This window comes from Euprymna scolopes, chromosome 5, assembly GCF_053919585.1.
Source record: "Euprymna scolopes isolate OS-2025 chromosome 5, ASM5391958v1, whole genome shotgun sequence".
Lineage (NCBI taxonomy): Eukaryota > Metazoa > Mollusca > Cephalopoda > Sepiida > Sepiolidae > Euprymna > Euprymna scolopes.
In genome coordinates, this window is record NC_136486.1 from 77,867,650 (window position 1) to 77,892,818 (window position 25,169).

General features: G+C 36.8%; 1 protein-coding gene across 4 annotated transcripts in view; it reads right to left on the reverse strand.

The window, feature by feature from the left end:
- The window catches only part of LOC145276869 (activating signal cointegrator 1-like), a 158,541-nt gene that overhangs the window by 84,061 nt on the left and 49,311 nt on the right, over positions 1-25,169 (reverse strand). For all 4 annotated transcript variants that reach the window (XM_080128272.1, XM_080128271.1, XM_080128274.1 and 1 more), the window contains one exon: positions 23,846-24,017. In XM_080128272.1, the coding sequence (XP_079984398.1) occupies positions 23,846-24,017 (172 nt within the window). The remainder of the gene's footprint in view (positions 1-23,845; positions 24,018-25,169) is intronic.

Genomic DNA, 25,169 nt, shown 5'->3' on the forward strand with positions numbered 1-25,169 from the left:
TCACGTAATGTTCATTTTTCTTTTTACTTCGTTTATTCTTAGGTTTTCATTAACACCCCCGACCAACCATACACACCCAAAAACACCCAGGCAATGCCGGGTACCTACCGATTTTTTAAATTTTAATATTGAAACAGGCTTATTTAAGCCATTTTTAACATGTTTTTTTAAGGGGGAGGATATTTTTCAGATTTTTTTAAAGAAGTTTAAACGTTCGTTTTTCTGTTTTCTTTTTGTTTTTCCGATTTTTACATTTAACATCGTTTGTTTGCCTTACGTTAGTTTTTTTTGAGTTTTAACTTTTTTTATATAATATTTAATTTTTATTTAATATTTAAAAATATTTACTTAGCTTATTCTTATGTTTTGATTACTCCCCCACCCCCCACTTTATTTTTCAGAAGTTTTAACGTTCGTTTTTCTGTTTTCTTTTTTGTAGTTTAGTTTTTTTTTTTACTTCGCTTATTCTTATGTTTTGATATTTTGGGAATACAAAATGCTTTATGTATATCACCAAAGTTAAGCAACATGTAGCCTGGTCATTATCAGATGAGTGACTATTGGGTATACCAATTGCTTTATGAAGATCACTAAAGTTAAGAAACATTGTCTCGGTCATTATCAGATGGGTAAAAAAACTAGACAAAATACTATTAAAAACCCGCCAAATATATGTCCACCTATGTCACAGTAACATATATTGAGCAAGTTTTTAACAGTATTTTATCCAGTTTTTTTATTTATAACACCTTTTCCCAAACTTACCGTGCCAAAGAGAGAGTCAGACGCCATCTTGAATTTTTCAATACATCGGTAAACACTGTATGGTTTTAGAGTTGAATAAACATGTTACATTAAATAAAAACACAAAAAATATATCCAGTTTGGTAGAAAAGAAACTTATCTTGCCTTTGATAACATTTATTTGTTATATATTTGTTTTTTGACAATTTTCGAATCTTTTTTTTTTTTACATAGGCATCTCCACTTATCAAGGCCAAGAGGCCACTCAAGGATAAGGGTTAAAGAGTGTACAGTAGACATTGGACAATATAGTAATCATTAGTAATGAAAATTTGGTAAATTTGATAACTTATATAGAACGGCTCATCAAGAACTTATTTGCGTTAGACTTGAACACAACCATATTGTAGTCAGCCGGAAAGCAGGAAAACGGAAGACAATTCCACAGGCGTGCAGTTCTAAGAAAGAAGCTTTGTTCATGGAATCTACGTTTAGGTTTAGGCACAGATAAAGAGTGGGGGGAATTATTGATAGTGTGTACAGCTAGACGAGTGTTTCTTGTGAAAGTTTGGCGACGGGTGACCATAGATTGAAGCTCAGTTGAACACCTTCCATGAAAATAATGATACATCAGAGACAAACTCGCAACATCTCTTCTGTGAGATAGAGGTTGCAAGGAAGAGAAAAGGACATCTCCTACGAGGCTACGAAGTCTATTTTGAACTCTATCAAGGCAGGACAAGTCCTTTCTAGCAGCTCCTGCCCAGATGTGGCAACAGTATTCCATCCTTGGACGTACCTGGATCTTATATAGATAGAGAATGGCATCAGCAGTGAGATATTTACCAGATCGATAGAAAGATCCCACCATTTTTCCAGCGGCCTTGGCAACAGATTTGATGTACGTGTTCCATTTAAGATCAGGAGTAAAGGTCAAGCCCAGAAGCTTGTCAAAACTTGAGGCCTCCTCAAGACGAAAGCCATTCATTTCAATTGATGCCAGATGTGGATCAGAATGTTGATGATGTAAAGAGAGAAGCTTGGTTTTAGATGCATTAAAAGTAACCAGCCACTCCTTTCCCCATTGTACTACGTGCTCAAGATCAGAGGAGAGAGAATTGGAGAGAACTTGGTTCTTTACTGTCTTAGATGTGCTACCATAAATGGTAGTGTCGTCAGCATAAATGTCTACAAATGATGTAAGGATGTGATTTGGAAGATCATTAAAGTAGATCAGGAAAAGAGTTGGGCCCAGGATGGACCCCTGAGGGACACCGGCATTAATACTGTGAGCTTCTGATTTTTGCCCCTCAACTACTACTCTTAAGAACCTATCAGAAAGAAATGATTTAATAATTAAGACATTTCCAGCTATACCATAGCTAGAGATCTTATGAAGTAAACCTTTATGCCATACCCCATCAAATGCCTTAGATATGTCAAGAGCAATTGCTCTAGAAAGGTGGCCTCCGTCAAGAGATTTGCTAATCCTATGAGATATAACTGTAAGCACATCTGCTGTAGATCTAGTAGAACGGAAACCATATTGAGTGTCACTAAGAAGGTTATTTTTGTTGAGATGGTTGATTACTTCTGTATTTAACACAGATTCCAGCAACTTACTCATGACGCACAAGAGACTTATTGGCCTGTACTGAGAGGGGGATGAGCGATCACCTGAATTCTTAAATACAGGGCATACTGATGAAATTTTCCAGGAAGATAGGAAACTATTCTCCTTAAGACAACGTTTAAACAGTTTTGTAAGTATGGGCGCTAGTTCTGGTTGAAGTTTTTTGAGTACTATAATTGGAATACCGTCAGGGCCAGTTGCTTTACTGGAATCAAGGTTTTTGATTAGCTTGGCAACATCACGTACAGATATACGTATATCACATAGCGTGAATCTATGTGTACAGTAATACAAAACCAAAATGCTTTATGTAGATCACCAAAGTTAAGCAACAATGAGGTTGGTCATTCTAAGATGGGTGACTACTTGGGATTACCAAATGATTTATGTAGATCACTAAAGTTAAGCAACATGTAGCATGGTCATTATCAGATGGGTTACTAATTGGGAATACAAAATGCATTATGTAGATCACCAAAGTTAAGCAATAATGAGCTTGGTCATTATCAGATGGGTGATTAATTGGGATTACCAAATGATTTATCTAGGTCACTAAAGTTAAGCAACATGGAGTCTGGTCATTATCAGACAGGTGATTACTTGGGAATACAAAATGCATTATGTAGATCATCAAAGTCAGCAACAATGAACTTGGTCATTATTTGATGAGAAACTATTTTGGAATAGAAAATGCTTTATGTAGATCAGCACAGTTAAGCAACAATAAGATTGGTCATTATTGGATGGGTAACTACTTGGAAATACAAAATGATTTATGTAGATCACCAAAGTTAAGCAACATTGCCTTGGTCATTATTAGATGTGTGCCTGCTTGGGAATACCAAATGTTTTATGTATATTACCAAAGTTAAGCAACAATGAGGTTGGTCATTCTCAACTGGGTGACTACTGAGGATTATCAAATGCTTTATGTAGATCACCAATGTTAAGCAACATGGCGTCTGGTCATTATCAGATTGGTAACTACTTGGGAATACAAATGCTTTATGTAGATCACCAAATTAAGCAACATTGACTTCGTCATTATCATCAGATGAGGGACTACTTGAGAATACCAAATGCTTTATGTATATTACTAAAGTTAAACAACAATGATCTTGGTCATTCTTAGATGGGTTACTACCTGGGATTATCAAATGATTTATGTAGATCACCAAAGTTAAGCAACATGGATCCTGGTCATTATCAGATGGTTGACTTATATATATATAGATCTTTATATATATATATATAGATCACCAAAGTTAAGCAATATTGAGCATAGTCATTATCAGATGGGTGACTACTTGAGAACCCTAAATGCTTTATCTAAATCATAGTTAAGCAACACAGGGCTTAGCTATTTTTAGATAGGTGACTACTGGTATTACCAAATGCTTTATGTAGATCACAAAAGTTAAGCAACAATGAGCTTGGTTTTTCTCAGATGGGTGACTACTTAGGAATACCATATGCTTTATGTAGATCACAAAAGTTATGTAACAATGAGCTTGATCATTATCAGATGGTTACTACTTGGGATTACTAAATGGTTTTTGTAGATGACCAAAGTTAAGCAATATTTTGCTTGGGATTTAATTAGATTGATGGAGATCAGTGGCGACTCTAGCCTATTATTGCTTGTCGTGCCGCCCCCCCCCTGCCATTTGTCAACTTTAGTTCCCAATCCGTGGTCCATGGACCCAAATAAGTAATCATAGTTGCTATTGCGTGATTCTCCATTGCATAGCACAGATTGACTAACGTACCTTGCATGGTGTTTGTTTTTGTTTTTTGTGAACAATCAAGATACTATATAATTTGTGGTCTTGTTGATACAGTAGATAAGATATTTTTTCCCTTTCAAAAGTATAGAAGAAAAGAGATATTCATTACTATGAGTAGAAAAATATGTTTATTAGAATAAAGAAATTGATGACAATGACAACTAACCAGGTTAGCAATAGATACAAAGAATTCGTAAATAAAGTCCGTGGTAAAATTGAATGTAGTGAAGCGACTGAAATATTTTGGCAACTAAAGTAATGTTCTCCAAAAACGGCAATTAAATTTTCCCATAGAATAAAAGGTAATATTGATGAATAAAGTTGGGTTTAAATAGCTGTAAAAATGATGGATGCAGCAAGAAAAGTTACATACAGGGTTTTTATGAAAAAAAATTACAAAGTATTTACGTATCACTACGGAATTCTACGAAGGTTTATTGGATTGACGGGTTTCTTAGTATTAATATAAAATGACTTAAAACCCGTATTTTTCGTAGATTTCTATGATTCAAAATTCACGAAAAAAAAAATTCCTCAAAAAAACAAATTCACTCTTATTCAAAACCTGTTCTTTATTAATTAATGAAACAATAACGTCATCACTGACATTTATTTACAATCTGATATACAGGCGTGGTTATGTTTACACAGAACTATTCGTGCTACTACATATTGCAACAGTAGTAGTAATCGTTCTTCATGTGTTTATGCGTATGTATGTGTCTAGAGATCTCTCTCTCCCCCCTCTCTCTCTCGGTCCCTCATTCTCTTCCTAAAACAGACATCAGCAGGCTCGATCGTGCTAAATATTTTAGGCACTATAAGTGGGCTTCACTTTGCGGGTGATTACAGAAAAATCTGGATTTCTCTAACATTATGATTATTACGAGTAAAGGTTTGGCTTGGCACGAATTACGGACGTTCAACGTCATAGCCGCTGTTATGGAGTTTTCAATGAATCTGGCGGTGGACAAAGACAACCCGTTCAAAACAGCATCCGTGTATTATTCCCAGATATATTCATGAATTTTTTGCTACTTAGTTATCGAAACTTGAATAGATATGTAATTTAATTGAGATCAGACTAAGTATGTTTGCTTGAAATTAATGGATGATTTTTTAATCCATTTTGAATAACATTAACCGAATTATTGGTTGTGCCGGGCACGAGTGGCACTAGTCCCATCTCCGCCTCTGATGGAGATATATACTAGCAGAATACCTTGTGTAACCCTTACTTGAATGTGATATGTTAGAAAATATACCAGCAAAGTACACGGTGTCACCCGGGATTGAATGAATGAGGTGGAAATATATACTAGCAAAATACCTAGCATAGCCTGGGATTTAATGATATTGATGGAAATATATACTAGGAGATTACCCGGAATCAGCTGGGATTGAATGTGTTCACTAACAGGATACCTGGCACAACCCGGGACTGAACGAAATATGTTCAAATATATACTAGCGGAATACCCGGAGTCACTCTGGATTGCATGAGAGACATGCAAAAGTATGCTAGCAGATACATGATGTCGCCTGGGATCGAATGAGATAGATGCAAATATGTACTAGCAGAATACCTGCCATTGCCCAGGATTGAATGAGATTGACTAAAATATATACTAGACTAGAATATATACAAGCAGAATATGCTGTGTCGCCTGGGACTTAATAAGAGAGAGGTGGAAAAATATACTAGCAGAATACCCGGAGTTGCCCAAGATGGAATGAAATAGGTAAGATATACTAGCAGAATACCTTACATCGCCCAGAATTAAATGAGATAGGCGGAAATATATACTAGCAGGATAACCGGCGTTTCCTGGGATTGAATGAGATTAATGGAAATATATACTAGCAGAATACCCGGAGTTATTCGGGATTGAATGAGGAAGATTCAAATATATACTAGCAGAATACCCAGCGTTGCCTGGGATCAGGGTTGCGGAGTCGGAAGGAGTTGGAGGTTTTAGCTGGAGTCAGAGTCGGAATTTTTTATCCGACTCCGACTCCTTAAGTCGGATGAGTTTATTTATTTTTTATTTTTTTATTTACATGGTTTTCCTGTTTGGTTTTACCAGTTTTTTTTTATTACATTTTCTAACCAAACAAGGCACATCGCCGCTTTGATGTAGGTGGCTATTATAGGGACCTAAGTTTCTGGGGTACTATGTAGGGAGTTTAGCAGCGAGATGTCTGTTTACATTACACTTGAACTTCTGCATGTCAGTACTGTTGGGGAGCAGGAAACTGGAAGAGAATTCCAAAGTCTATCAGTTCTGGGGAGTAGCTATAAGAGTAGAAGGCTTTCTTACATCTGGAGACCTCTATTGTGTAGGAGTGGCACTTCGCTGCTTGTCGGGTTTGTAGGGGGTATTTTCATTGAGGGGATACACGAGCTTGTAGTTCGTCAGAGCATCCACCATTAAAATACTTATAAAAAAATCAGAGGGATGCAACATTTTGTCGATGGGACAGGGGCTGAAGCTTAGATAACAGTTCAGGACCTATCAGGTTGGCAACTCTCTTTTGAACAATGTAATTATTAAAGGAAATGAGCTTTGTCTTGGCAGCTTTGAACGTTACCATCCATTTCTGACCCCATTCCACTACAGACTAAAGGTCTCCTCTAAGGTTTTTTCCATTGCCTTAGATATGTGCTCATTAGTTTTCCCCACGTGCCTGCTATAAAGCGTGGTGTCATCAGCAAATATACCCATGTCAGAGACAATTTTATCACGTAAAGATCGATCCCTGCATTTATATCATATTGTTTACACCTGCATTTATATCATATTGTTTGGACATACGCCCATCAAGGACAACCTGGATTCTTCTCTCATTTAAGGATTTAATTATGTTAAGCATTCATCCAGTAATGCCATAGATTTTATTTTCATGAGAAGATCATCATGCCATACCCTGTCAAAAGCCTTAGATATATATAGGGCTACCGCCCTCCCCTCCCTTTCCCAGTGCTTGGTATATACGTTCAGAGATTACAGTTAGAATATCTGTAGTAGAACGGGCTTGCCTAAATCCATATTGATGGTCAAATAGAAGTTTAGCACCTGTAAGGTGGTGGACTAGAGCTTGATCAAAGACAAATATTTTGGTGAAAAGCGGGAGGAGGTTAATTGGGGAAAAATTTAATGGGTCAGTTCGTTCAGAGATTTTGTAAACTGGTACCATAGAAGCAATATTCCAGCTGTCAGGAAAGCAAGATTCGTTAAGATATTTCTTAAAGAGTTTAGAGAGAACTGGAGCAACCTCAGCGGAGCATTTTTTTTAATAGCACAGCATAGGTGATCAGGTCCAAGTGCTTTCAAGATGTCTAGGTTTTTTATGATATTGTGTACTCGAGAAGAGGTGATTTTCAAATCATCTAGTGTGGAAAATCAGGGAAGGAATAGTTTGCTGGGTCCAAGATAGAGTTTGAGAGAAAATAACGAGCAAACATGTTAGCTTTCTCAGTTGCTGTGCAAACAACTTCATGATTGTTGGATAGTGAAGGAATTATTGATTGCCCATTATTTACTACACTATTGTAGATTTTCCAAAAATCATGAGTTCCTAATTTCTGCACTACAAGGTGTTTCCTGGTGGTTTCAGTATATTCACTTTTAGCTGTTGCCACTTCTTTCTTATACTTCTAGCTTCTACAAACTTTTATCTGTTTGTACAGGACTTATGTTGAATAAATCTACAGTGGCAGCTGCACAAGTTGCTATATAACTTCCGTGTACGAACATGTGCTTCAATTGCTGCTTTGAACCATTCAGTAGTCTCATTTGCGCACTATTCTGCAGGAAGAGAAAAGATATTTCCCCATGGGGCATATCTGATGTGATCTCTGATGGCATCCCAGCCAGCCTTATTTTAGTACGTTATCGTTTTGAGCAATGGCTCTTCAACTTGGGGTCGAAAGTTTAGAGTGATTCTATCATTATCACAGCATGATCAGCATTCCTAAGTGGGCAATCAGCATTTGTTACATAATCCTCAGGATCTCTTGTCAGAAATAGATCCAGAAGTGAGGCTTGCTGGTCCTGGCGATCTGAGAGATGGGTCGGGAATGTTACGGTTTGTGTCAAGGAATGGGATATAGTGCTAGTGTCAAGGGAGAGTGCTACATCTATACTGTCAAAAACATGATTGATTATAGTACAGTCCTGGGTTGATGGAGAGCTATAAAGAAAATACAAGTAGCTAACACTATGTCGTAAATTGAGTTTAAAGCAGATGAAGGCCTGGTCACGTGATTTTAGTTGAGATTCCTTAGACATGGGGAGGGTGTTACAAATATAGACTCCAAGTCCGTCCCTGTTGAAGTCCTTACGACAAGATGGGAGATAACCAGACATGTTAAAGATGTTAGAGGGGATGGAGGAGTGCAAGTTAGTTTCACTTAGTACTAAGATATCCGGGGAGTTTGCTAAGAGAAATGATTCTACATCATCTAAGTCCTCAGATATGTGTAAATGCAAGCCTTAAGGGAGGAGGCGTGAGTGTGTGTCTGGTTAAAACAGTTTTTTTGGAATAAGCTGTCATTTCATTCTATTTCGTAGTTTCAGATCTAGATTGAGGTGCTAAGCAAAACGGATGTGCATAGCCACCATCATGCAACATGAGTCAGCTGCTCATCCACAGGAATGTGGCCTCGGGAATGCCCACCAGAGATGAGTGCAGGGTGCCTTTCCATGCGTGACATGGCACTACATATATTCCGATATTACACAACTGATGATAGAACAGCTGTTCTAAGCGCTATCAAAGAGTTAGGGCTCCTGTACTGTCAGTTGGAAACAGCAACCAGCAACTGTCAAACTGATACACTCAAACCTGTCCGACAGGAGTGATTCAGTTTAATCAGGTTAAGCACTACCAAGATGCCCAGGTATAGGAGAATAAAATAAGTCAAATGTGGGTGACGGCATTCATTGCCCTAGTCAGGAAACAAGGCTAAGAACTGGGCGTCTAATGAGTCCTTGTGGCCGCACCTCTGCTAATAGGCAAAGAAGGAGTATGGAGTATAGATAGGCAGAGTCTATCTACTACTTAAGCAGTTTAGGTTTGCAAACCGGTGATATGATCAAATCACCAGCTCTAGGGAGGTTGTCGTCCAGGAATGAGGAGGCCTCCCTCCCCTGTTTGGTGCCCAGGCATATGAGGTCAGTGGCACAAGTTTACAAAATCGGAGTTTTCCTCATGCTAGATGGATGACCTAACCAGATCTACTGGTCCATCAGCACTGAGAGGGTTTTCCCTGCATCTCGTTTCAAAGCCAGGTATTTCTATACTCTCGCATGGATAGTAAGGATTGATGAAGTTAGTATCAAAGAATTAGTAATCGCTTTGAAGTTACACTCCTCAGAATAGGATTAAGATTGGTTACGTTTTTAAAGAAGGCATGTATGAGTATGGGCTGTAGATTAAAGGTGAATATCTACTAGGGTTAAGAAAAGATCAAATATGGTTTTTAGATTAGTGACTAATTGGAAAATTATAGTATAAGAGACATTTCGAAATGTGCTTTAGATGTTAGTTTTCAAGTAAAGATAATCATCAGTACTTTATCCCATCTAATGAAAGAAAGATATAGTTGCTAGTTAATATATATCACTTATAATCTGGGCACAAACTGTAGTTAATAGTTATCTATTTTATAGATATTCTATAGCGTATAAATATAGGTTAAGCTAATGCATCCCTTAGCAATAGAAATCTAGATATTTAGTATTTATCGATTTTGAAAAAGTCAGCCTACTAAAGTTTAGAACCGGAAGCTAACCCCATACTCCCAAGGTATGTGCAAAGTATGTGATTTTATATCGGCTTGGGGAGAAGAGCAATTGTTTTTTTTGTCCAGTTGAAACAGAAGAGATGATATACTTACAAGACTACAGCATTAATATACAATATAGATATACAGGGATTTGGGGAGGATTTAGGAGTATAAGGATTTTTAATGTTTATCATGCAAAACAGGAAGGCGTCTTGGAAGTAAAGCATTATTCCTTTAAAGCAGACATTTTGAAATGACATTTGTGCCAGTTATTTTAGTAACATACATCAGTAACAATATAGATGTGGCCAGTATAGTTCTTATATTTAAACATTACACTTAGCCATCGAATGATAAATTATGATTTCCAAAAAGAGGGAAGCAGTATAAGTAAATAAGAGCAGGAAAACAGGTTTGGTGAATAAGCAATAACTTAATTGCTTCTTAAGAAGTGGTTTGTACAATTTAGCAGTATTTTAAACCACATTTCCAAACTCCCATTCTTATCTGAATTCATTTTAACTGGCAAGTTATGTTATACAATAAAATATGATGAAATTTTGTAAGATGGATTTGCATTTAAAAAAAAAGCTTTAAATCTATTTAAAATTTTAACTATCCCTTAATCTGCATTTAAAATAAATATTACTAGAAAATTAATTTATTTTATTGTATTATTTTATTCCATTTCTATATTTTGTGCTATCTATCCACTTGAAATTATTTTCCCAGATTTTTTTCGCATGTCATTATGTCGCATGTAATATGTTAGTAATAGTTAGCAATATATTTATAGACACACTAGAAAAATTGGAAATACACATCTCTTTTCTAGCATTCATCACCTTTGGTAAATGAGTTTGTATGTTTTAAATTATTAATACAGAAATTGAAAATTATACCGTTTCAATTAAATAAAAGAATGAAGTATTAATTCAAAGCACACATTTGACTCTTAAGGCAGATCCTCCCTCCCCCCTTCTTACTGCTCTCAAATAAGCGCTAATCTTTGCACCCCAATACATTCCACGTGGAGACACTTGTCTTTTAGCAAGACCAACATGGGTCACTCTAAGAACACCAAGTTAAGTGCATCTATATATCTGTTGTGTGGAACCTCTTTATGTAGATCTAGTCTCACCATTTCTTTTGTTTTCTTTGCTTTATATTCTCTTACATATTCAAATAATTATTAATGTCCTAGGAAACTGGAACAAATACATAGAGGACATTGCAAAGACTGATGCAAAGATGGTGAGTTCCCTCTATCGAGCTAGAAGACTACTCACACCTGAGAGTATCATGTACTTCTACACCATTCACTCATGCATGGAGTATTGTTGCCACATCTGGGTTCATGCATCTACCACTAGTCTCTCCATCTTGGATAGGTTCAAAAAAAAAATTGTCAATCTAATCTGCCCCACTTTATCAACTAAGCTCCAGCTCTTGTCTTATCGTCATAATGTTGCATCTTTGTGCCTGTTTTAATGGAATGTGTTCTGATGAACTTGTTGCACTTGTACCCTGTACATATCCCCGACAAACCCATTTAGCAATAGGATCTCACCCCTTCACTGTTGAGGTCCCTAGATGCCAAAAAGCTTTCTATTCTAATAGTCTCTTCTCTCAAACAGCTAGACTTTGGAATTCCCTTCCTGCTACCAGCTTTCCTGGTCATACTGGTATGCCGAAGTTTAAATGTAACATAACCCGACATCTTGTTAATCTTTCCTAGACACGGTCCCAAAAAGTAACCTTTTTCATCCAAATGGTGATATGCCTTGTTCGGAGTAAAATAAATAAATAAATAAAGCTAGTTGAGTATATGTGTGAGTATATTTATCATACAAGTGAATATTAAATGTAAAAAATGATATACATGAAAAGTAGTTATAAAATGCTGAATAGGTGTGGGACGCTGGCATATGGATCTGCAGAATAGATTTCCACGTAGGGGGTCAAGAAGTCGGGAGTCGGAGTCTAAGATATCAAAGGAGTCGGAATTGGAGTCGGACTTTCACCATCCGACTCCGCAAACCTGCCTGGGATGTAATGAGATGGATTGAAATATATGCTAACAGAGTACCATGCATCACCTGGGACTGAATGAGATAGGTGGAAATATATACTAGCAGAATACCCAGCATCGCTGGTATTGAATGATAGGTGCAATTATATACTAGCAGGATACTCCGTGCCACCCGGGATTGAACGAGATATGTTCAAATATATACTAGCAGAATACCCAGAGTCATCCAGGATTGAATGTGAGACATGCAAATGTATGGTAGCAGAATACACAACGTCGCCTGTGATTGAATTAGATAGATACATATATATACTAAACAGAATACCTTCTATTGTCCAGGATTGAATGAGATTGATTGCAATATATACTAACATAATATTTTGTGTTACCTAAGATTTAATTAGATTAATGGAGATATATACTAGCAGAATACTCAGCATTGCCCAAGATGGATATATACTAGCAAAATACCTGGCATCGCTAGGGATGGAGTTAAATAGATGGAAATATATACTAGCAAAATACCTGGCATCGCTAGGGATGGAGTTAAATAGATGGAAATATATACTAGCAAAATACCCAGCATCGCCCGGGATTGAATAAGAGGGTTAGAAATATATACAAGCAGAATACCAGGCAGGTGCAAATAAATACTAACAGAATACCTGGCATCGCCTGGGATTGAACAAGATAGGTACTAATCTTGAATAGACGAATACATGGTGCCACCCTGAGTTGTATTAGATAGCTGTACATGTACGCTAGCAGAATACCCAGCGTTGCTCAAGATTAAATGAGATATATGAGAAAATATACTAGCAATATCGCCGGTGTTGCCCAGGATTGAACGAGATTGATGGAAATATATATTAGCAAAATTCCTGGCATCGCCCTGGGTTGAATGAGATAGGAGCAAATATATACTAGCAGAATACCCAGCGTCATTTGGATTAGATGAGGGTGGTAGAATGTAAAGTTTGTCCTGGAAATGGCTTAAACAATTTTCAATCTCAAAATTACTTTATTTGTGAAGTCGATTCCGGATATGGCTGAAACAGTTTACGATCTCAAAATTAGATTAATTCATATATATTGTTGATTTTCTATGAAAGTTTACTAGGCCAGTTTCTATGGGGGGGGGGTCCATATTTTTTAAAATGTTCAATGTTATCTGGGAATGATGTGATGGTTGTAGTGCGGGGAGAAAGAAGCATGATTATGTTAATTTTAAATGAGCTCTTGAGTTCTCTTTTGGGGTTGCGTTGGAGAGACTAATGTCTGTTTTGGGGTCACAAAGCAATGTCCCACAATGTCATATTCCAAAAATATAGAATATCTGTGGAATCATATTCCAGAAAAGACAATTTCTCTTACTATTATGTTGTTGGTATGTGGGAGGGAAGAACTACATTAATATTGAAATTCGTGATAAAGTAAAGTTGCCTAATCACAATCTATGTCAATGTATTCCTATACTTATTTGGAAAACCTGCTTAGTTATATTCAAGAAATGATATCATTTTACTTAAAAATATGGCATCGGTAGTCGGGATGAAAAGAACACAGTAATGTGAAATTTTGTAGTGAAGCAAGGGTTGCCTAACCACTAAACTTAACACATTTGTGTATTTGTTTGTAAAACCTACTGAGTAATCTTCAGAAAATGAAGTATTTTTTCAAAAAATATTTGGTGTCGGTAGTGGGGAATGAAAATGAAACACAGTAATGTGGAATTTGATAATGAAGCAAGGGTTGTCTAATCACTAACTGTGTCAATGTATTTATGCATTAATTTGAAAATCCTGCCGAGACACCGTTCAAAAATTTCATAATTTTTCTTACAATTTTAGTGCCGATAGTGATGAAGGAAAAAACCCAGTAATGTTGAAATTTATGATGAAGCAATGGTTGCCTAATCCTTAACCAAGATAATGTATTTATGTACTAATTTGGAAATCCTAATGATCCACTTTCTAAAAAAATGTTTCAGTTTTCTTAAAATTATGGTAGCCTTGGAAATTATTTAACATGTTGTACAATACCTGTCGATAGTATATGAAATTGTTTCATGTAGTATTTAAATTACCCGTCCGAGGGTAGGTAAAATTATTTTAAATGTGTGTTGTATATTACTCATCCTCGCAAAAGTAACATTATTTCATATACACGCTATAAATTACTTATCCTAGGTGAAGTACAATTATTTGATACATGTAATACCCGTCCTAAGATAGGTAAAATATTCTTTTGCTCGAAAAAGCTAATGATACATAGACATTAAAAATTCCTCTAGCCGAAGAATAACAAATATGTTCAAAATCAACTTCAATTTTCTCATTGTTTATACAGTCCCGAGCAACGCCGGGTAGCCTCGCTAGTGTTATACATAATTCAATTTTATTTAATAGTCATACTTTATGCAATTGATATAACTTCCATCGCTGGTCTTAGCAAACATTGATATTGAAACAATCATGTTGTTATGACTTTTACGTTATAATAGAAGATATAATATCAAATATTTACATATTTTATTTAAACGTTTTACTCTTTTAAAAAGCTTGTAAAATCTCTAGATATATTTAAACACATTCATGACCTGATGGTTACATATTTTAGCTTATATATTTATTGTCTTTTAATTCAAAGTCAAGCTATGTTTTTTTATACGTAATCTTTATTTTACTGTTTTAATCGATGTTAAATTACAATTTCCATTCCATATTATTTAGTTTTTTGATTAATAAACTATTTTTTTTCTTTATACGTTTACATATATTTTCATTTGTTATATTTCCTAACGTTTAACGCTTCATTTTTGCTTTTTCCTTGATCTGCACTTTCTTATATGCTCGGAAGGTTTTTTCCTTCATCGGTTTGGCAGGTTTTTACTTTCTTGTTACTATTATAAAAATCAGTTTGATTCTGATCCTATTTTTACTGGTGTTCTACATTGTTGGTTTTTTTTTGTTTTTTTATTTCATTAAATTTTTAATAAATCCATATTAAAAAAATGATATAGTATTTTTTTTAAATTTTTGTTTTGTTTTTCCTTTAACACTGATTGGTATAACATCTAAGTTCAGATTCAAATAGTGTCGATGTAATCCATTCTTTTATACCATAGTCACAAAATTATTTAATGGCCCACTTTATTTGCCTTTCCGCAAGGGCAAAGTTAGACATAAGGTTTTTTTTTTGTTTTTTTTAACATAGAAAATAATTCATCTTCTTGAGAAGAAAAATAAAAAAATAGGGGCACTCTAGATTGAGACAAAAATAGAAATTGCTCCAGTCTAGAATACAGCAGATATTACACTGATCTTAACTCAAAGGCCAGCTAAAAAAAAAAAAAAAAATAATATTGTCTAGTTTGATTATTTAAATTAGTAATATTTTTGACATGCATCCCAGTAATTATACTCTTGATTTTTATTGGGGGTGTGCAATCAATTTAATTCATGAATTTATATATATATATATATATATATATATGTGTGTGTGTGTGTGTGTGTGTTACGGACCGGTATGAAGCTGAGTTGGGGTGGATGTCCCCTGGTAAGAATCTTATGACTAAGTCAGCGCTTCACCCTACGTTGTCCGTAACACAAAATAAAAATAAAATAATGACAAGTAAAGTGTCGTCCACGATTTGTGACCTATTTGACACGTCTAAGGTTCTCATTAGCACATTTTGTTCCGAACGATTCAAACTCAAAGCAAGAATGACATAACGCTCGAATCTTAGAACACAAATTTTATTCAACATTCTTAAATTTAATATCACACCGCAATAGGTTGGGGTGAGGTCGGATGATAAAAAAAAAAACATCATAAAAGAAAGAAAAGAAAACAAGGTGACAAACAAAAAATAAAATAATATAAGAGAAAATGTATATACCATTTTCATTATGGTATGACAGTTCGGCCAAGGACAAGGAGCGGGGATATCGGGATGGGGAAATCATAATAGTCACTTAACTTTATCCAATTAGACTTTCGTGTTTCATAATGTCTCCACAAAGTTCATCATTCGCAAGATTTTTCCTGTTTGGTTACTTCTTGGATGGAGACGTCCGTCGACATGACAATATTTTTGTTTGTTGCAACCCTCTTCTTATTCATCTTTAATATTTTCGCCGTGAACTTTCCATGATGTCCATTCTCAGCTGAAAGAATTCAACTCCTGTTTATTTCAGGGAAATCTGTTTACGCTGCGCTTTGGGCATTCCTGAGCACCACTGGCTCATAGCAAATTTTTGTTATCTTTTTTTTTTTTTTTTTTTTGATTCATTATTCGCTCAAACGTAAACAAAACAACCGGTCCATTTGACAACGTTCACTGCTCTCCGCAGTCTTTTACTTTTCTTTTTGCCTCTCAATATTTTTATACGAACGCTATCGTTTATCACAGTTAAAAAGAACGCTCAGTTCAAAAACTGCTTTTTTTATTCGTCCGCGTTGATTTCACTTTTTCTTTCTCTCTTCCCTTTTCATCAGCTTTGCTGATAGTGGACTCTCTCGCGCATTGCATTTTCAGAGGGAGGGGTGTGTGTGTACGCCTCGAACGCTAGTGCGGTCATTTGTTTGTTATTATTTATTTATTTTTTTTTTATTGAATTTAAATTCATGCTCGCCGAAAGCAAGAGGGGATGCATGCTTTCATATTTATATTTGAATTTAAATTCACCGTTCGCCGTAGGTGTTCCCTAAGAGAAAAAAAACTACTTATTCCGTTATGATTATTTCCCAATTTATCAACCAATATCAACTAGCCTCTTTACCAATATAACACCTCCAAGCATAACAGAAAAAAAAAAAAAAATTTTTTTTTCCTTATTCTCTTTTTTTTTTTTTAAAATCTGATTCGTGCTTTTGTTTATTTATTTAATTATTTCTTAATCATGTTTTCTCGATAGGGCATCTGCTACCACATTGTTCGTGCCGCTAATGTGCATGATATCTAAATTAAATTCCTGCAGCATAAGGCTCCAAGACATTAATCTTCTATTCTTGTTCTTCATCCTATTCACGTAGACCAACGGATTATGGTCAGTAAATACAGAGATTGGAGTAGGCGCTGAGGTCACGTATATCTCAAAGTGAAGAAGGCTTGATATTAGCGCTAATGCTTCTTTATCGTTGAATAGGATTTCTGGAATCCATAAAATTTTTTTGAATAGAAACTAACTGGATGAAGCTGCTCGTCTTCCCCCGGTTGCAATAGCACTGCTCCGATGCCTTTGTCACTGGCATCTACGGCTAAGCTAAAGGGTTGACTGAATGTAGGAGCTTTCAGTATTGGTTCTGTACTCAACGCTCGTTTTATGGTTTCGAATGCTTCCTGGTATTTTGTGTGTGTGTGCACTATCCCTCAGTCTATCTATCCATCTGAATTTACTGTGCTTTTTCAATAGTTCCGTCAGGGGCGCGGCAATGCTTGCAAAATCCCTACAAAACTTCCTATATTATCCGGCCATACCTAAGAATCGCCTTAGGCTCCGAACATTTTTTGGTGCTGGGTATGTTTTGATCTTTAGTGGGGTAATTCTCTCGTGTCCTACCACGTGCCCTAGGTATTTTACCTCGGCCTGACAGAATTCGCCTTTCGCTAGATTTATGGTTAGCCTGGCTGATCGCAGCCTTTGGAATACTTTCCTTATTGTTTCGACATGCTCTGCCCACGTATCATTATAGATCACTATGTCATCTATGTAGGTATCTACATTTGCTATCCCAGCGAGACAAGCATTCATTAATCTTACAAACGTGGCCTGCGAGTTCCTCATGCCAAAGGGCATCACTCGGTATTGATATGTTCCCTCAGGGGTAACGAATGCCGATATTTGTTTGGCTCATTCTGTTAGGGGCACCGCCCAATATCCCTTCAAGAGATCGCATTTGGTGATATATTTTGCTCGCCCTATTTTATCTATACAGTCGTCCATTCTGGGAATAGGATATGAGTCGGCCTTGGTGAGCGCGTTTACTTTTCAATAATCAGTGCAAAATTACACTGTCCCATCGGGCTTGTCTACTAGCACACACAGTGACGCCCACTCACTGACTGGGTTCTATTATCCCATGATCTAACATATAGTCTATCTCTTCCTTTAGAACTGCTAGTTTTCTCAGACTTAGACGATATGGGTGTTGTCTAATCAGGTTATCCTCTTTTAGTTCTACATCGTGCACTGTTGCATTCGTGCACCTGGGCGCATCTGAGAATAAGTCTCTGTACTCTGAGAGTATTGTTTTTAAACTCTGCCCTTCCTTCGAAGGTAGGTGAACAAATTTGGCATCTAAATTTCCCAAGACCGCTGAGTTGTTTAACTTCCTAGGTGGGTCCTTGGCCACACCGGCTTCCCCCTCAGCGCTGGTCAGTTCCAGTTCTCCCTGGATACGTGGTGCTATCAGCACCGCTTTCTCTTCCGTCCTTCTAAAATACTTTTGCATCATATTAACATGACATACTTGCGTCTTCTTTCTACGTTCTGAGGGTATCTATTAGGTAGTTAAGGAAGCTAATCTTTTTGGCTACTGTATAGGGTCTCTGGTATCTGGCCTTAAATGGCTGACCGTTTGAGGGTAACAGTAGTAGGACTTCCTCCCCTTCTTTGAATTTTCTTTCTATCGTTTTGTCATATGCGGCTTTCATGGTTTTCTGACTATTCCCTAGGTGATCTCTGGCTAACTCTTACGCTTCTGACAGGGTTTTTCGCATTTTAGCCACATATTCCGACATTGTTCAGAGGGAGGGATGTGTGTGTACGCCTCGAACGCTGGTGCGTTCATTTGTTTGTTATTTTTTAAATTTTTTTTATTGAATTTAAATTCACGCTCGGCGAAGGCGAGTGGGGATTGCATGCTTTTATATTTGATTTGATATTCATATTTGAATTTAAATTCACCGTAGGCGTTCCCTAAGAGATAAAAAAAAAAAAACTATTTCTTATTCCGTTATGATTATTGCCCAATTTATCAACCGATATCAACCAGCCTCTTTACCAATATATATATATATATATATATATATATATATATATATATATATATATATATATACACATACACACACACAGAACAAGTGATGTAATGCAGTATGAAGAGGCATTTCAAAATAAAAAAAAAAAAAAAAAAAAATGTAAAGAATTTACATTTTTAAAAGCTTTTATGTTCCATGTTGAAAGTTTGAGAATAAGTTACAAGATTTAAGAGTATGCATTATTTTTAACTAGTCTAAACTTAATACGTAACTTAAATGGTATTAATCTAAACCAGTTTTTAAATGAGTTCTTCAAATCTAAATTAATACAAAATAAACCGACTTCACAAACTGATAAATGTTCCAGTATCGTATTTTAATTATGAGGTAAAGCTAGAAGCTCGAACATTCTAACTCGAGGTAGATAAAACCAAAAACATCCACGCATTAATATTGGAGGGGAGACTATTTTCAAATATTGTCCTAAATTGGGAATGGAGCAACGGACTTATATTAAGTAGATATTAATAAGTCCCTTGTACCAATTTTTCTTTTTTTTTTTTTAAATAGAGAGTAGATAATGCACTGTGGATGTGTTATCGGCAGCTCCAGTAACTCTTGCTTCTCCTTTTTTTGTCCCTCAGTCCTCATTTCAAATGAGTGATTTTTTTGACAAAGGGCGAAGCTGCTTTCCTGGTCGGTAGTACTTTGTGAACAGTAGCCCGAGATGTCGGAAATTTTCTGTTTCTATGTCTATCCTTATGGCCATGTCACTAGTAAGGGTGCTGGAGGTAAACGTTTCATCTGGGCCGACATTATCCGCCTGATAGTTAGGGACCCGAACTTTGGATTAACCACAAATTAGGCTGTCCTATCAGCAGGTGCAAAGTACCGGGGCTGCTGTATTGCCATTTGGTGAATGGATTCTGGACCATGCAATAGTTTCTGGTGGGGCCTCTCGATGCCATACTAGTGGGTAATTGTTACAGCTTTACCTTATCATGTGCTACAAAAATAAAAAAATAAATAAAATTTCCTGTCTTTTTCTCTTTTACTTTTCCTCTGTCCTGTTCTAACCAAGTCTGTCAACCTGTTTCACAAATCCCTAAACCTCAACATGAAATATCTAAAAAAAAACATGAATAAACCTAGAACCCCATCCTCCAACATAGACCCCTACTACCATGTTTCCTTCTCCAACATCAAGGGTCTACGTTCCAACCTTCCAGAGATTGAAACCCAATTACAGGAGAAGAAACCGGACATATTCTTTCTAAGTGAAACTGGCATAGGGCCAACCACTTCCCTAGACGAGTTCATAATTAAAGGATACTCTAAATTAACATCTAAATCTGACCCCCAAGATTGCCATGGGCATGGAACATGTGCCTACATTAAAGATGGCTTTCCGTGTGGTAGAGATATCTCCAGAGAAGACCCTAATTTACCTCATATGTGCTTGAATTATAGGCTTGGTGCTCCTATAGTAGTGTGTACCCTGTCTCTAGAGATCTCACTAAGACTCTCCTAAAATGAAGGTGCTTCAGAGTTGCACCTGCTTACGCCACCACATTTATATTTGCCCTCTACCGCCTCCACAACAGCGGGGTTACTATCTTTAAGAGTATATCTGAGAAAATTGACCACATCCTGTCTGCTCATCCTTCGGCTAACATTCACATTTGCGGTGACTTCAATGTTCACAATGTGGAATGGCTGACCCACTCAAATAAGACGATGAGGGAAAGTTCTGTCATGATTCTGCCATTGCCTATGACCTCACTCAGATTGTCCACGAACCCACCCGTTGTTATATACTGGGTGGTATTAAGATGACGTATATTCTGCATTGTTGTTGTTGTTCATTTTAGGAGAGTCTTAGTGAGATATCTAGAGACAGGGTACACACTACTATAGGAGCACCAAGCCTATAATTCAACTAGAAGAGATTTTTGAATATCTTGATAGATAGACTGAGGGATAGTGCATTTGACATTTACATTGACAGTTGTACATGTTGTAAATCGTCTAGTGATTGGAATGACAGCTGATTTCATTTATCAATGAATAACGAGGCACTTTGCTATAAAACAGACTTGGTTTATTTAGTAAACATTCATATAGACACCATGCGGCGGTGGAGGAGGTGGTGGGAGAGGTGTGGGTTGCTAACGTAACAGGCAGTTCCTGTCTCTTTCTGTCATGCTTACCATCTCACTTTTATGGACTTCCTCGACCTGGTAACCCATAAACCAATTGATGTCATTGATCCATATTTTGACCAGCCTGGCGTTTGCTTTTGGTTTTACCTACGACCGAATTACGTCATCTCCAGGTCATCCCATTCCCAGGTTTCATTTTTGTTGGCCAGGATTTAAGTTCATTCGACCCTTGCTCCATACAACGGCCTGACCCATAAAACGACTTGCGTCATAGGACCAGGTCATCCAATTCTTGGAATCCATTTTTGTTGGCTCGGATTTTAAGTTCGTTTGCACCTTGCTTCACCATAACACCGTGTGCCCGATACTACCAGTCAGTATGCAAGCCTTCTAGACCTTTTTCTCACAACTTCCTCTGAGCCATGTTCATGTTCCGTTCTATCTCCTCTGGGATCCTCCGACCACTCCATTGTATCAGTTAAGATAAAAATGAAATGTAATAAGTCTTCAGACATACCTCTCCACTGCACTGTATATCGATATTCTATGACTGACTGGGATAGCTTCCGTACATTCGTATCTGATCTACTTCTGCATTCCATGTTTAAAAAGGATGTGTCCTCTATAGGACATATAGATATATATATGACCTGATCGAATGGTTAATTGTAGGCATAGACGGATTCATACCATCCAAAATATTCCAACAAAAACCTAACAGCCAACCATGGTGCTCCCCAGAATCTGTTGCTGCCATCATGCACAGAAATCACTTCTTCCATAGCTACCAACGTAATAGATTCACTGACACTAAAGCTGCTTTCAGGACTGCCAGCAACCACTGTAAAAGAGTAATAAAAAATGCAAGAGCTATATGCTCAGTCCGTTAAATTCAAAGTAGATGAGCAGCGACTTGGTTCCCACCAGTTTTGGCAAATAGCAAACAGGATCCTGAACAGAAGCGTGCGTTCTATCCCAACCATCATCAATGGACCTGAGGTCATCTCGTCAGCATCAGACAAGGCCAAACTATTTGCCAAGAACTTTGCAGCTAATTCTACCCTATGCGATGAAGGCCATCAACTCCCTGTACTTCCTCCTATAACAGACAACACGCTATGCAACATACAAATATCTGTGCATGAGGTCGCCAAGCTAATCAAGAACCTTGATTCCAGTAAAGCAACAGGCCCTGACGGCATTCCAATTATAGTGTTGAAAAAACTTCAACCAGAACTTGCCCCCATACTTACAAAACTGTTTAAGTGTTGCCTTAAGGAGAAGTGCTTTCTAACACCCTGGAAAACCTCATCAGTATGCTCTGTATTTCAGAATTCAGGTGATAAGTAATCTCCCTCAGTACAGACCAATAAGTCTCCTTTGAGTCATGTGTAAGTTGCTGGAATCCATATTAAATAAAGAAGTAGTCAACCACCTCAGCAGAAATAACCTTAGTGCCATGCAATATGGTTTCCGTTCTGCTAGATCTACAGCAGATGTGCTAACGGTTATATCTCATAGGATTAGTGAATCTCTTGACAAAGGCTTCCTTTCTAGGGCAATTGCTCTCGACATATCAGGCCTTCGATAAGGTATGGCATAAGGCCTACTTCACAAGATTTCCAGCTACGGCATAACTGGAAATGTTTTCTCAATTATTAAATCATTTCTCTCTGATTGGTTGATGGGGAGAAATCAGAGGCCCAGAGTATTAATGCTGGAATCCCTCAGGGGTCCATCTTGGGTCCAACTCTCTTCCTGATCTTCATCAATGATCTCCCAAAACACATACTTAAATCATTCGTTGACATCTATGCTGATGACAGGACCATCTATGGCAACACATCAAAGGCTGTAATTGACAAAGTTCTCTCTTGAGCGAGTGGTACAGTGGGGGAAGAGGTGGCTGGTTACTTTTAATGCATCTAAAACTAAGTTCCTATCTTTACATCATCAATGCTCTGATCCCCATCTGGCATCAATTGAAATGGATGGCTCTCGTCTTGGGGAGGCTCCATGTTTTGACAAGCTTCTGGATTTGATTTTTACTCCTGATCTGAAATGGAACACGTACATCAAGTCTGTTGTCAATGTCACTGGGAAAATGGTGGGATCCTTCTACCGTTCCAGAAGATATCTCACTACTGATTCAATTCTCTATCTATATAAAAGCCAAGTATGTCCAAGGATGGAGTACTGCTACCACATCTGGGCAAGAACTGCTAAAAACAGCCTCTTCTGTCTTGACAGAGTACAAAATAGACTTTGTGGCTTAGTAGGGGATGCCTTTTCTCATCCCTGCAACCTCTCTTCCACAGAAGAGACGTTGTGAGCCTGTCTTTGTTTTATCGTTATTTCCATGGCAATGCTTGTCCAAGCTCCAATCTCTGGTTCCCCCTAGCCAATCTTTCATGATTGGCACCCGTCTAGCTGAAACCACTGTCAATAATTTTCCCCACTCTTTATCTGTGCCTAAATCAAAACGTAGATTCCATGAACAAAATGTCTTCAAGTCCAACATAAACAAATTCCTGATGAACCGCCTCCTTAAGTAAGACACTTTATCAAATCTCCAATACTAACGATTACTACGATACTATCCCATTAATTACTGTACACTCAATAACTCTTATCAAGACCCGGAAGCCACTTGGGGATAAGTGGTGAGACATCCATGTAAAAAAATTATCACAAGCCTCAATTCTAATTACCTTTGGCAAAGCATCTTCACAAGTCTTCTGAATTTTAGAGGACATGTTTCTACGGTGTTTTCTTTGTTTCAGTAACTGGGAAACAAAATACGCCACTTTTGGATCAGATTTATCAAGTAGATCAAACAAGTAGTCCTCTACATCTTGATCGCCTTCTATACCAGTTATATATCTGGAAGAAAAAACAAGGAATCAATTAAGTAAGCATATAAAGAGTAAAACAACAAGTATGAAAATTTGGAGAACTACAGATTGGCATTTGTGTTATCAACGTTGTTGTGATGTCACCTGAGAAATAAAATATAAAAGTAATTCATAAGAGCAAACCCCAACTTGTCATGGAGCCTCTCATCACTCCTCTGCTGAAAAGCATCATAAGTCAACTTACCCCTTCTTCAAAGCTACTTCCAAAGCAAGGAAATGAAAAAAAAATAACTCCTGCTGCTAAATTTATCTTTGGAAACATGTGTAGTGAGGGAAAGGATATTGTCAGTGGCGAGCATGTCGTTCATTACATATCTTTTATACAAGTGGCATGTGTATGATATGTATACGTACATGTGATATGAGGATGCAAGTGTCTCTTTGTCTTTATCTATGTATAGGTGTGTGCAGCCGTGATCATTTATGTATGTATCTGGCCATGGTCATAATGTATTATCGTCTAATTTAATATACGTGTTCACGTGTGTATAACAAGCAACTCATTCAACATACCTCAAGTTTCTGACTTCTTTCTGCGTTGCTTCTTTGACCTGGAAATGACGAATAAATGAACAAACGACCGGTTACTTTTAATTGAATGCTTGGTTTTATTCTTTCGGTGAATTCCATGGAAAGTGGTCCAAAATTGGAAAATTTTAAATCCAATATTTTCCAACATTGTTTTTTCTGAAAGACAACACCCTAAACTAAAAAAAAAAAAAAATTCCAATTCTGATCTTGTCTGTGTTGTCTGTGCTGGGGTTATAAACATTGGCTATTTATTAAAGTCGAAAAATGAAAGAATTGCTTATTTTTCAAGCATTTAATTTTACTAATAAATAAGTAGTATGTTTAATTATATTTTTTATGATTGATACATGTATACATCTAAAAATAATTGACGCTCTGAGCTTCTGTTGTTAATCATTTTTACATTAAATTTTCATAAAGTTAGCCCTGTGTCGATGTAACACACATGACGCTTAATTAACATTTTTTTTTTCTTATTCTTTAAAACACCTAAGGAAAAAAAATTCCTTTCTGATTATAAGCTAGTATATTACCGCAAACAAAATAATAGCAACAAAAAAAAAAAAAGAAACTATTTTTTCTTCTCAAA